The sequence below is a fragment of the Corapipo altera genome, unplaced genomic scaffold (genome assembly GCF_003945725.1).
Source record: "Corapipo altera isolate COAL_440 unplaced genomic scaffold, ASM394572v1 2, whole genome shotgun sequence".
Classification (NCBI taxonomy): domain Eukaryota; kingdom Metazoa; phylum Chordata; class Aves; order Passeriformes; family Pipridae; genus Corapipo; species Corapipo altera.
In genome coordinates, this window is record NW_020884890.1 from 3,959,478 (window position 1) to 3,973,281 (window position 13,804).

A 13,804-nucleotide genomic window follows, 5' to 3' on the forward strand; every position below is an offset into this window, starting at 1 on the left:
CATGAGGAGAGACCAGTTGTAGATATCTAAAGCCAAAAAATTTGTAGAAAGACCATTGCCAGTTCTATGAATCATAAAATCTGCCTTCATTCCTACCTTCCTTTGGAGAAATAAAAAGAAACTAGGAAGATTTCAGACCTTTAATGTTTCAAAATTGTAATAAATACTGTCTCCAAAAGTCCCCTCCATCTTTAAGTGTTTGACTTCTCTATTACTGTTTGTATACCTATGACTAATTTTTTCTTCTTTTACTTTTTTTTTCTCATTTGTTTGATTGGTTTGGTTTTTTGTTTGTTTTGTTTTATTTTGGGTTTTGGTTTTTTGTTTATTTTTGTTTGCTTGTTTTGGGGTTTTTCTTGTTTGGTTGGTTGGTTTGGTTTGAGGGTTTGGGGGGTTTTTTTGTAGCTTGTTCCTAATCGGAAACGTTCTGACCTTAGGTGTAAGTCATACCTTTAAAGTTCTTAAAGCTTCTAATATTCCATATACTTTCAGATTGTAATGAACTTGCCGTAGAAGAGCTCATAGGTTCTCCTCTTCAATTGCTATATAAGACAGTACCCAATACAGAAAATGCATCGCCTGGAACTGCAAAATTGCTTTAACTTTCTCTTTAGTTCTTTCTTCATCTTTCTAATTGAAAATAAACTGCTGATTATGAAGAACAGCTGTCCTGACAACCAGTGAGGGTACCATACCCATAACTTGTCTCTCCTTTCCTACTTCTTAGATAATCAGTTGTAAGATTGATAATCACTTGTTCCTCATACTCCCCTTTTCTATTAGTATGCTTTGCATGGGAGTGTGAGTGTTTTTCAGCTAAGACTGCTCTTGCCTAACAAAATCCATGAATCCTTAGCCTGGGGACTATGAAATTCATAGGATGTGTACCTTCTTCTATTGCCAACATTATAGAACTACAGATACGTTGTTCATAACTACTTATATCTTACTTGTATTCTAAGTGCATTAGCAGGCTAGTAAATAGAGATTTAACTGTCTAAATAATCAAAAGGGTTTTTTAATTAGTAATTTCATATTCTAATGATAAACATCTGCAGGAGGGTCCTAGGTAAAGGAGCACTGTTTGTGCTTTATATCCAGTGGAGAAGAAATATTCTCCTAGTACTATTCTGCTAAATACATGCTGGGGTGGGAGAGATGATGCAATATGAACTATAGCACATAAATGTGCTGTGACCTCTCTTCTTCAACCATCATTGCTTTTCAACCTTTTCTGGATTTATCTTTGCAAAGTATTTTAAATAGTGACCAGGAAATAGAGGGATAATGCAGTGTTAATAGTCATTATATAAGTTAATACACTGTTAAAATTACATAATGAAACCATGCTATCCCAGTACCCTGAATAATTCATTTTGGGGGAAAAAAAGCTAACCTTGTCCATGTGCATTAAAATTATTTGGAAAAAAAACCACAAAAACTTTAGCAGTAGCATAGAATTTTTTTTGTTTGTTTGTTTTTTTTTTTGTCTGAATTGGAAACTGTAATGCAAATGCTAAAGAGATTAAACTGTTGAACTTGCCAGTTCTGAAATACACTGCCAAGAGGAAAATTCTGCTCTAGGCAGAGAAATATATCTCATGGGAAGAAGGTACTGTATGCCTTGCCTCAATTTCTAAAACATGCGTTTTTAATATGCTCCTGAAGGGTAAAATATGCCTCCCAGTAGAACATGACATGATTCTGCTCACTTTATTTTATGTTTCCAATCTACTGCTTCATAGACTGTTCAGAATGAAGCCATGTTGAAATTTATGGTTTCACTCACCTGTAATTTTAATAAACTAGCTGGGTGAAGAGGTTCATCCAAGCATGAATAAATATGAAATATAGAAGAATCTTTGTAAGAAATAAATGGCATAAACATATAGTTGTTGATTTCACAATATTATGCGAATATATGTGTAATAAATGTATTGAGTGTTCTATAAAGGCATACTAATATCATAATATTTCTGTTATCATAATTTGACAGGGTTTTTTTCATAGAATAAAAATGCTCGTAGCACAGTGCTATATTTTTATCTCCAAGTTAAGAGGTCATTAATAAAGCATCTATTGTGAATTAATATTTCTGTAGGGAATAACTGGCAAGGATAAATGCTAAGAGCAAAACAACTTGATGTTTCTGGACCTCTGATTAGGGAAACATAATCACACTGGTGAGCTTCATAGAATTCTGATTAAAACAAAGCATAATGTGAAAACATTCTTAGTGTCTTTGGTGACTCTTGTTTTAATATGATAGAAAATACAGTTAAAACTGAATTGCACATAAACAGCTTGATAAACTAACAAGACAATGAGGCTGTCATTTCATAATAGTGCTGCATATCAAAAACACAAGAAAAACTAAGACTTAGAAAATTGCTATATGCAATATTGTGTAAAGGGAAAGGCAGTACAGGAATAAAGCTTGCTTCCAGAATACCAGCATCTTGCTGAATATTAGTGAATCATATTGCTTGTTCAGAGGACATTTATTTATCACAGGATACCTCTTAACAGCTAAATCAAACAAGGATTCCTGACACCAGATCTGAGAGTATACTTGCATGTGGTGATATTCACCCTGTGTATTCTCTAAATGTATACATTTTCTAAGGAAAGCATTGGTAGAATTGAGAATTGTGTTCTGATTGACAAGTTCTTAATTTTGAAGTAATAACTTTTATTACACTATCTAACATAATTGCAAAAACAAAGTGGCGAGTCCTTGGCGCTATAGGTTTGAAACAGAAGCAGCCAACTTCAAAATGAACTATGAGTTAAGAGTAGTTGTTCTAAGCTTAACCAGATGAAATGATCTAGCTAATCAATGAGAGAAGAAAATCCAAATTTTAGGAGCAAACATGGATTAACGGCTTCACTATTATTAACATTCTCTATAAAGTTAATGAACACAGCTTGGGTCCTGGTTTAGTCTGTGCAGAGACCAAACACATTGTTTTGCTTCTTCCAGGAATCAAACTTTGCTGGAGATATCTGTCTGAACACTGTGTTAACATATTCTAAATCTTAATAATATTTCTGGCATCTACTCAAGTTTTGATTTTGCCTTAGGACTGAAATATTTTTTCATCATAAAAAATTCCCTTTAAGGTGGTTCCCATGAGACAAAGTTTTGGCTCCAGTGCCCTGATTTATATTCAGTATTATGTTTAATGCTTGAAATGTCAAATATGGTTGGATATAAGATATTTGTGTTGAATAAAGAAAGCAAAGATCACATGTCAACAAAACCTCCTAACACACTGCAGCAGCAAGCACTTATAAGTCATAGATTGTTTGCTTTGACTGCTAGAGAAGGTTCCCATAAAACATTCTAATAATTTCTCTGCCTAAAATGCTTTAAAGTGACTTCTCAGTGATAAGGTTTTAAGAAAAGATTAATTGATCTTATTTTATGTATGACAAAAATATCTGTATTTTATTTCTTAATACTCTCTTCCCAGGTACATTTTCCATGGTTACTATAGAGAGAAAACACAAATCCATTCCAATGCTTACAAAATCTATAATATGTTATCAGTTTCTTCTCCCAAAACAGTGATTTTATTTTTTATAAATGAAATATTTAAAATACATCTTTTCTGAAGTGACATGTATTAATCAATGACCTCAAAAGAATCAGAAGATCAGGTGATCATTTTATTTTTACTAAATTCCTTAAAAAAAGAAAAAGGAAAGATTGATGGTGATTCTGACTAATGAGGAATAACTAGTAGTTTTAAGTAGATAGTTAAAGTGCTAAGATGTTCAGTTATCTCTGATATAACTAGAAAAAAATTAAAGTTATACTGGAGCATCTTCAGAATATGTATATTAAAGGTGTTTATGAATTAAGTATTTAGGTGCTCTATGAAACTTAAATCTTGCCTAAGCATTTATCCGTAGAAAAATGGACAAATCATTTCACTGGAAGTAGCCTGGAAATACTGAGACATGTCAGTTTGCAAGCAATAAAAATATTAGCTTAAGAAAAAGAACACAAGAAAAACTCCCGTCACAACTAATATAAAAAGAATGGGCTTGTATCTGGAAAATGCAATAGATGGTTCAAGAGTTATTATCTCTGTGAAAATACAGCTTTTGTATTGTTGTCGTGGTCATTGTTAGAGTGAAGTAGCAGTCCCATGGAAGCCAGCTGAGTAGATTAGACCTTTCCTCAACTAATCCGAGTTATGTATTGGACTTCTAAAGAAATGTTTGCTGTATATAAAAATTGCTGTGTAAGCAATCTGAGTCTTGTGTGCCTGACCATTATACCTGTCTAGTTTTGATGCTACCATCTGAGTCTCTAATTCTGGTAGGATTCCAAATGTCGGGTAACTTGGCTAAGAGGCCTTGGTCTATGAATAAGCATCTTTAAAAACAAAAAAGCTGAAATCTACTGTGAAGTTAGTGTTTTAATGATGAAGGTACAGAGTCCTAAAGAAAAGCAGGTTTCCAGTTCATGAGGTCAGTATTAGTTTGTATTAGTTCTTTACAGCATCATACTCCCACTATAAGTTATGAAGATTTGCCTCATTCTATGTAGTTGTTGAACAATAAAAATTATATAGCATATTGGATTACTTAATACATTTTTTAAGGGATAAATTATTCCTTACTGTTGAAGGAGTGCATGGGGTATATGAATGCAAAATAAAGTCTCCTATAAAAAGCCCTGGTCATTGCAAAAATCAAGTACAGGTTCATGTCCAAGGAGAACAGAGAAGACAGGGACTAGTTCAGCACTTCTGGGATGACTCTTCTACTTGTTTATTTCTGTAGCCCTATTAATTTAGCTAAATTTTTTTTATACAGAATCACGGAATCACAGAATATACTGAGTTGGAAGGGATCCATAAGGATCACTGCGTCCAACTCCTGGCACTCTACCAATTCCCAAGAGTCACACCATGTGCCTGAGAGTATCATCCAAATGCTTCTTGAACTCTGGCAAGCTTGGTGTTGTGACCACTTCCCTGGGGAGCTTATTCCGGCATCCAGCCACCCTCTGAGTGAAGAACTTTTTTCTAATACCCAACCTAAACCTCCCTTGACAAAATTTCAGGCCATTTGCTCGGGTCATGTCATTGGTCACCTCAGAAAAGAGATCAGTGCCTGCCCCTCCTCTTCCCCTCATGAGGAAGTTGTAGATGGCTATGTCTTCCCTCAGTCTCCTCTTCTCCACTCTGAACAGACCAAGTGACCTCAGCTGCTCCTCATATGGCAGTTATAGACTGCAATGAGGTCTTCCCTCAGTCTCCTCTTCTCCAGGCTGAACAGACCGAGTGACCTCAGCCATTCCTCCTTCTCCTCAAGGCCTTTCGCCATCTTCGTTGCCCTCCTTTAAATGCTCTATAATAGCTTAATATCTTTCTTATAGTGTGATGTCCAAAACTGAACACAGTATTCAAGGTGAGGCCGCACCAGTGCAGAGCAGAGGGGGAAAATCTCCTCCCTTGACCAGCTGGAGATGCTTTGCCTGATGCCCCCCTGGGCACAGTTGGCCCTCCTGGCTGCCAGAGCACTGCTGACTCATATTCAACTTGTCATCAGCCAGGACTCCCAGGTCTCTTTCCGTGGCACTGCTTTCCAGATTCTCATTCCCCAGTCTGTACACACAGCCAGAGTTGCCGCACCCTAGGTGCAGAATCCAGCACTTGCCCTTGTGGGACTTCATGTGGTTGGTGATTGCCCAGTCCTCTAATTTGTCGAGGTCTCTCTGCAGGGCCTCCCTGCCATTGAGGGAGTCAACAGCTCCTCCCAGTTTTGTGTCATCTTCAAACTTGCATCCCTTCCAGTCCTGCATCCAAGTAATTTATGAACATGCTGAAGTGCACAGGACCTAAGATGGAGCCCTGTGGAACCCCACTAGTGACAGGTCACCAGTCTGGTGTTACCCCATTCACTATTATCCTCTGTGCTCAACCCATGAGCCAATTGCTAACCCACCACATGATGTGTTTATCCAGCTATGTGCTGGACATGCTGTCCAGAAGGATCCTGTGAGAGACAGTATCGAAAGCTTTGCTGAAATCTAAAAACATGACATCAATTGTCTTCCCTTGATCAGCTAGGTGGGTTACCTTGTCATAAAAGGAAATCAGGTTTGATAAGCAGGACTTTCCTCTTAGGAAGCCATGTTGGCTGTGACTGATGACAGTTTTTTCTTTCAGGTGTTTTTCAATACCTCCCAGAATAACCTTCTGCATAACTTTACCAGGTACTGAAGTGAGACTGACAGGCCTGTAGTTTCCAGGGTCCTCTTTCTTGTCTTTCTTGAAAACTGGAACAATGTTCACCAGTTTTCAGTCATCTGGGACCTCTCTCTCTGTATTCCCAAGATCACTCAAAAATCGTAGAGAGAGGTTGTGCAATGACATCAGCCAGCAATTTGAGGATTCTTGGATGAATAGATTTGTAAGATACAGCTGATATTTATGTGACTTTGTCACCAAGCCTGTAAGAAGCTGCAAGCAGTAGTCAATACTGTACATCAATAACCATTAATTTCAATACCTAACAATATATATTTTTAACTCTTGTAATGTTTAGACACACAGGTTTTGTCCACTCTAATTAATGAAAGTTTTAATGCACTGAGACCCCCTGGCACAGATTAGCTTATGTTTCCACACCTAAACTCTCTTCCCAACCAAATGCAGGTAACTGCACCTAAATTGCCTTTGGAAATTATATCTGTCCTATCATGGGCCCTGTCTGGACATTGGCTGGAAGACTGCTAGAGAGCCAAAATACAGCACAGAACATGTTACCAGTTTACCAGTTTTCATTACAGGAATCTACAGCATTCATATCCAGAAATTAATCCTAACTCTGCTTCTGGTTGTTCTGCCTCAATCTGTGAATCTGGTTTTAGTGCAAAGAATTAAGAATTAATAAGTAACTTCTGTCATGAAACAAAGAAGGGAAAATTATTCTTCTTAAAGAACAATTTTATAAAAAAGAAGGTCTTTAAAAAAACCCATTAATAGGTCTTTGCCCTGAGCAGGGCAAGATTTTGCAGTGTGGTAGAAGACTCCATGAGAATTTGCTGGATAAACTTCTTTACTTATTCAAGGATTCTCTGTAGTAAGGTAATCGACCTACTTAAGACCCATAGGTATGCTAAGTATACCTTTTTAAACTCAAATTCAACAAACCTTTTGTTCCTTCACTGGCAATTAAACCTACTGAGAGAAAGGGATTTAAATGTTGGCACTAATTTTTCATGTGAATACTATAATTAAATTAGTGAGGCAGTAGGAGCAATGACATATGCAAAACAAGGTGGGATTTACATTTGTATAAATTCTAAAATAAATACTCTTTATCATGAGTAAGTGTGAAGAAGAACCACATATGATTAATTTTAGACAGAACCAGAGAGGAAACTGCTTGTCACTAAACCATGGAGCTACCCTCCTCAGAGCACAGGTGTATGAACACTGTTTATACAGAAGTGAACAGTGATCACGAAAAACGGGGAAAGGCAAGGAAAAGTAATTAAGTCAAAAGAGACAGACTGAACAGCCATGTGAGTGGATTGCAACCATCCTTGAAAATATGTTCTTAATCCTGAGATGTAGAAATCTGCAGGTCAGAACAGTTGCTAGGTGATCAGATTTCCTTCTGAGACAGTTTATTATGTCGCTAGTGTACTCCACAAGGAAATTACAAGGTTATTCTTGCTATAAATCTTTTTTCATACAAGAAGAAGGATTTTATACAGTTTTATAGAGTTGATGCTCGTTCATCAGCACCCAACACTGTCTTGACATGCTATCTGAGGGGCTTTAGCTGCCTCTTTATAATGGCACAAGTGTTTCATTCATCCGTTGTCAGCAGCATGTGGATGTCTTGAATACCTTTACTGTTTGAGGAAAATTAAGTGATCTTGAGTAGCTAATGCACATGGATGAATTATGTTTGCCACGGATGATGGAGCAAGAAGAGTTGGCGTTTTTTGTAACCTAAAGAAGTCACTTCCAGTTTTATCAATCCTCCATGTTTTTTTGTCTGCTACCTGGAGCAGTCATTTGAATAACTAGCTAGAGATGTAACCTATCTTCCATGGCTTAAATGTTTACTAGCATTTAGAACCTGCATCTATGATCCACAAACTTTTACTGGAGAATGTGAGTGTCTTGATAAGTATTACATGGAGTCTGAGAAGTAACTTTTATGATTATACAAATTGTTCTTTTTAAGTTACTGGAAATACTGCTTGTGGAGTTTCATACCTTTTAGCACGGGGAAATTATATTTATTCCTTTGGTATTTTCCCAAGGGCACTTTCAGTCACCCATGACTCAGTGGGAAACATTTTATGAGTTTTCAGAGAATATTAAGTTTGCAAAACCCCATTCATGGTAGAGCTGTTCTTGTCCCATATACCAGCTTTTCTGATCATGTGGCTTTGGGCGTAGTATACCTAGGCTTCAGCAAAGCCTTTCAGACCATCTCCCATAGCATATACCTGGAAAAACTACCAGCCCACGGCTTGCACTTTCTTTTGGGTTAAGAACTGGCTGGAGGGCTGGACACAGAGAGGGATGAGGAATTGCTTTGCATCCAGCTGGTAGCCAGTCACTAGTGGTGTCCCCCAGGGATCAGTGTTAGACCTAGTTCTACCTAATATCTTTATTGATGATCTGGATGAGGGGATCAAGTCCACCATCAGCAAATTTGCAGATGACAACAAGTTGTGGGGGAGTGTTGATCTTCTGGAAGGCAAGAGGGCTGTGCAGAGGGACCTGGACAGGCTGAAGAGATGGGACAAATCCAACGATCATGAGATTCAAAAAGGCCAAGTGCCGGGTCCTACACTTTGGTCACAACAACCCCATGAAGCGCTTACAGGCTGGGAACAGAGTGGCTGGACAGTGGCCAGGAAAAAGGGAACTGGGGAATCTGATTGACAGCAGGCTGAACATGAGCCAGCAGTGTGCCCAGGCAGCCAAGAAGGCCAATGGTTTCCTGGCCTGGATCAAGAATAGTGTGGCCAGAAGGACCAGGGAAATGATTCTTCCCCTGTACCCAGCACTGGTGAGGCCACACCTTGAGTACTGTGTCCAGTTCTGGGCCCCTCAGTTCAGGAAGGATATTGAGGTGCTGCAGCAGGTCCAAAGAGTAACAAGGCTGATGAAGGGACTTGAGCAGAAGTCCTGTGAGGAGAGGCTGAGGGAGCTGGGGTTGTTTAGTCTGGAGAAAAGGAGGCTCAGGGGAGACCTCATCACTCTCTACAACTCCCTGAAAGGAGTTTGTAGCCAGGTGGGGGTTGGTCTCTTCTCCCAGGAAACCAGCAGTAGGACAACAGGACACAGTCTAAAGCTGCACCAGGGGACGTTTAGGTTGGACATTAGGAAGACGTTCTTTATAGAGAGAGTAATTGGACATTGGAATGGGCTGCCCAGGGAGGTAGTAGTCACTGTCCCTGGAGGTGTTTAAGATGAGACTGGATCTGGCACTTAGTGCCATGGTCTAATAGACAAGAAGGTGTTGGGTCAAAGGTTGGATTTGATGATCTCTGAGGCCTTTTCCAACCTAGTTAATTCTGTGATTCTGTGATTGTTATGTGATCATTCTGTGTCTGACCAACACGCTCACAAGCTGCATAAGTGCCAGAGAAAGCAGTTAGAAAAACACAGAGAAATGCGTTTGAACAAGCAGTGCTCTGGTGAACCTTACCTCTTGGCAAGCCACCATACTCAGTTACGAAGTCCGTATTTAATACTTTGTCTACCCAACTAAGCAATGCTTTCTCGTCTGCAGAGTACCTATCACTATAATACAGAGGGACATGGCCTATTTTTCATAGCAAATATCCTGGAATCAGTAAAGATAAAAAAAAAACTGAGTCCATAAGAACCTAGGTTTAGGAAACATCTCTGTTCAATGATTTTAAAGCAACTTGCCTATCTAAAATTACTGTACATACAAGAACCAGTGTACCACACACACATAAGAGTTGCTGCTGTCTGATAATTTAAATCTGAATTTTTTTCACAATAATTTTTTTTTCAGGCTTTAATCTAAAAGTTAAGACTGAAAACGAGAAAAATGGCTGAATTTCGGAATTAAATTTGCAGACCTAAGAGACCTTCAAAGAAAAGGGAAAAAATATTCTCTGTAATTGCGAAAGTGAAAAATAAAACATCACTGATCAGTCCTGGGAAAAATCTTCTTAAAGTAATAGTACCCAAATATAGAGAATAATAGATTATAGACATTATAGATTATAGATATTATGGATTATAAAGAATAATAGATTGAATTTTATAAATAATGAATGAAAAATTTTGGTGGATATAATAGAATTGTTCAAAGAAAATGTGATTAGTTGGACAACTGAGTTTTAAAATGTGGTGTGTAATCTTAAAAAAACCCTTTAAAACAGAATTATTGTTAACATTTTTCTAGCCATATAATGCCTTACAATTTCACTTTTAGTGTTGCTATAACATTAAATTTTTTCCCTTATTCTCTGTCAACAGTGGAATGCAATTAAGTAACGTTAACCACGACAGAACCCTTTTCCATTTCATCTATAGCCTTTTCTCATTTGCCAGCTGCTGCCTTCAGATGATGCTTAGGTTTACCTAAAAAAGGCAGTCATCATGCACAATTTATAAATGCATTGTGCTGAACTGAATAATGGTTTATTTATGATTCTGAGGCTACATTCATACATGGAAAAGTTTTATGCTTCTACTTTTAAAAGTGAAAATATTACTAAAATGTAAGGCTATTTTCTGTAATGAGCTGAGGAAACATCAAGGAAATAATACCTAAAGAGACTCACATCTATCAAGTCTCCAGTAGCATGAAAATCAGAAAAATAATCTGTCATATTGTTTTGCTATTTAATATTTGGATGAGAAGAGGGCTGTTTCTAGTCTTTTTCCTGTCTTTAGGAAATACAGTTCTAACATACTTCTTCAGGATTTATATAAAACTTTTAAAACATCTCATAGCAATTTTTTGAGAATATTATGTTACCTACAACTTCAGTACATATTGAGAAGTTGTATTGAGAACTAATACTTAAAATATTCTATGCACTTCTAACTTCTCATATGCTCTTCACTGAACATTATCATCAAATGTTTAATAATTTATGTAACCAGTGCCTTGCTAAGTATTCTGTCAACTTTATTTATTGTCTTAGAGATTAGAAAATTGACCAGTGGAATTCAGTATTACAAATTTATGGGGAAAACCCCAATTTTTTTCCTATGTAAAAGGCTTCTACTAAAACATTAATAGATGCTCTATCTACTGATCCGACTTACTGCCCTTCAGGGACTATCACATCACTTATTTTTTTTTATCCCCCATTTCTTGTCTTCATCTGTTAATGTGTCAACTCAATTTTAAGAGTTGCACCTGCTTAGCAGTTTTCCCAGAATTCTCCACAACACATTGCTTTTCAAGGTCTAGGGAGAGTCATATCCAGGTGGCCTGTGCATTTAATACAGACTGCAGAAACTTTTTGTGAACACTTTACTTTATCTTGAGTTTAACTAAAATAAAATATTTTGTTTAAAATTACTTTAGCTGCTTGCTGATTATGTTACAAAAAGGAAAGTGATTTGGTTTTGAGACATAGCTACAGATGCACGAATACTGCCTGGTTGATAAAACTAAGAACATATTTTGTGATACAGAACTCATCTTCCTTTACTTTTTTCCAAGAAAGTATTTATGAGAAGAGGGATGAAACTTTTTGCTATGTGAAACTTTCATGAGAATATTTTATTTTTTTACTGATTCCCCAGTACTTAGAAATATTAGACTAGCTTTTCCATACAATTTAGATTCTTTTTTTTTTTTTTTTAAATATTCACTGTTGGATTGTGTATTAAGAGTTTTATAACAGAATGTTCCTTCTTTTATGACTGTGTAAAGACCCCTGGGGACTACTTGAGTTGAAGGCCATTTTTAACATATAATGAGCAACACACATAAGCTAAAAAGGATTGTGAATTAATTTTTTCTCTTTCTTTTAGCTAGCTCTTTTTCCTTTATATGCTCTTGGAAATTCATCATATGCATCAGTAAAGGGATCTTGTGCTCATCACACCAAATGGGCTTTCTATTGCTTTTATAATTTATTATCCAATCATATTTTTTATATTCTTCACCAGCATTTTCCTTTCTTTTCCTGCTAGCATCAGGATTTTGTTTCTTTTTCCAGTTGCTTTTCTCCACTTCATACATTAAGACAGTTGCATTCACATTGACTAGATTGTCTTCCATTCTCTATTTCTGAGCACTCCAGCCTACTGCATCCTAATTATAGTGTCTTTCAGAATTCCCTGGCTGGGGCATTAGTTCAGTACTAAGTCACATAGGAGAGTGTCTCCCACTGAGTCAGTAGCACTAAAAAACTTGCTGTAACACTGAAATGTTCCTTAGAGGTCTCCAACTCTACCATTAATTCAACCTGAATCTGCTTGCCTTGTTATGTCTGACAGGATTACAATCCACTGTGGCTCAACTGCCTGGATTCACAGAAGACTGTTGGAGATTTGACAGTGTTTTTTTAAGAGAATAACCTTCTAGTGGAATAATGGTCAGTCCAACAAGGATCAGCTGAAAATACCAAATACAAAAAAATTACTTAATAAAAAATGTTTACAGTAATAATTTCTTTTCAAGCTATGGAACTGTGTTAAAAATATTGGTTACAATGTATTTAATGTGCAAATATTGATGAAACTGAAACTTCATAAGAATAATTATTTATTAATTTCTTATACAATTCATACTTAAATATATAGATTTCAGAAGACAAGGAGTGAAGAAAACATCTTGCAAAACAGAGGATTCATATTACATCTCTAACCTCTGAAGTAATGTATATTCTTTCAAGTATGTCCTAATATTTACTAATATACCTGAATTAAATAGTCATTCTGAAGAATTGCAAGAATCACTACAAATTAAGTCTGAATAATTCTGATAATCTAGTGCTAAATTTACCCAGGCTAAAAGAAGTCTTCCCTGTCATTCTACTAAATTGAGTACTTTAAGTACTTTAAGTACTCTTTAAGAACAGAGATAGTCTTGGTGATTTCTGCACATCTGAAGACTGTTGAAAAAATGTTGTAGAAAACCTTAGTGGTTTTTGAGAAAACCTTAAAGATTATTAAGCACAGAAAAATAGTAGCAGTAGTAGTAGTCTTGACTGTTAGGTCTTGCTGGAATTTGAAAGGTAAACATTTTTCATCCCATGAACTAAGCTGTGCTAATTGTATTTGTTAATGGTTATAAGTCATTCATAGTTACAGCAACAGCAAGGCGCCACAATTCTGGAGAAGGACTCCTTCTCTGTTAAATCTGCTAAGCATGATAGAAACAGAACTTATCATTAACTTGCAGAACTTACTCCCAGAACTCAAGCTTCTTGGGTATTTTGAGATTTATGGTAACTTTTCTTAATTATATGACAAAAAATCTACCTTTGGAGCTTCAATTGCCATTTATAACCTGGTGTATGAGTTCATGTATCTTAGAAAACTTTGAAATCCAATAATTCTCATCTGCAGTTTTAAAGTTACAATGCTTACCTCTTATAACAGTAGTTTTTATCAGCACATCTCAAGTTGTACAACAGAGGAAGCCAGTTTTAGTTCTTTAAATAATTGTTGTACAAAACATATTCCTGAATTTATGAACAAATGAAAGCTGCTTTTTCTCACACTGTAAAGATGATAGTTACTGCTTTGTAACACTGACACATTGGTTATAGGTTCTGTACGGTCTCTTTCTATTGTTTTCTCTTTCT

General features: G+C 36.5%; 1 protein-coding gene across 1 annotated transcript; it reads left to right on the top strand.

Annotated features, from left to right (window-relative positions):
- The first annotated feature begins 7,423 nt into the window (after window positions 1-7,423).
- LOC113947901 lies at window positions 7,424-13,358 on the top strand. Its single transcript, XM_027645044.1, is given in 4 exon segments — window positions 7,424-7,504; window positions 9,012-9,100; window positions 9,102-9,444; window positions 13,129-13,358. Coding segments are annotated over 4 exon segments (666 nt in total). The 3' UTR covers window positions 13,282-13,358.
- The last annotated feature ends 446 nt before the right edge of the window (window positions 13,359-13,804 follow it).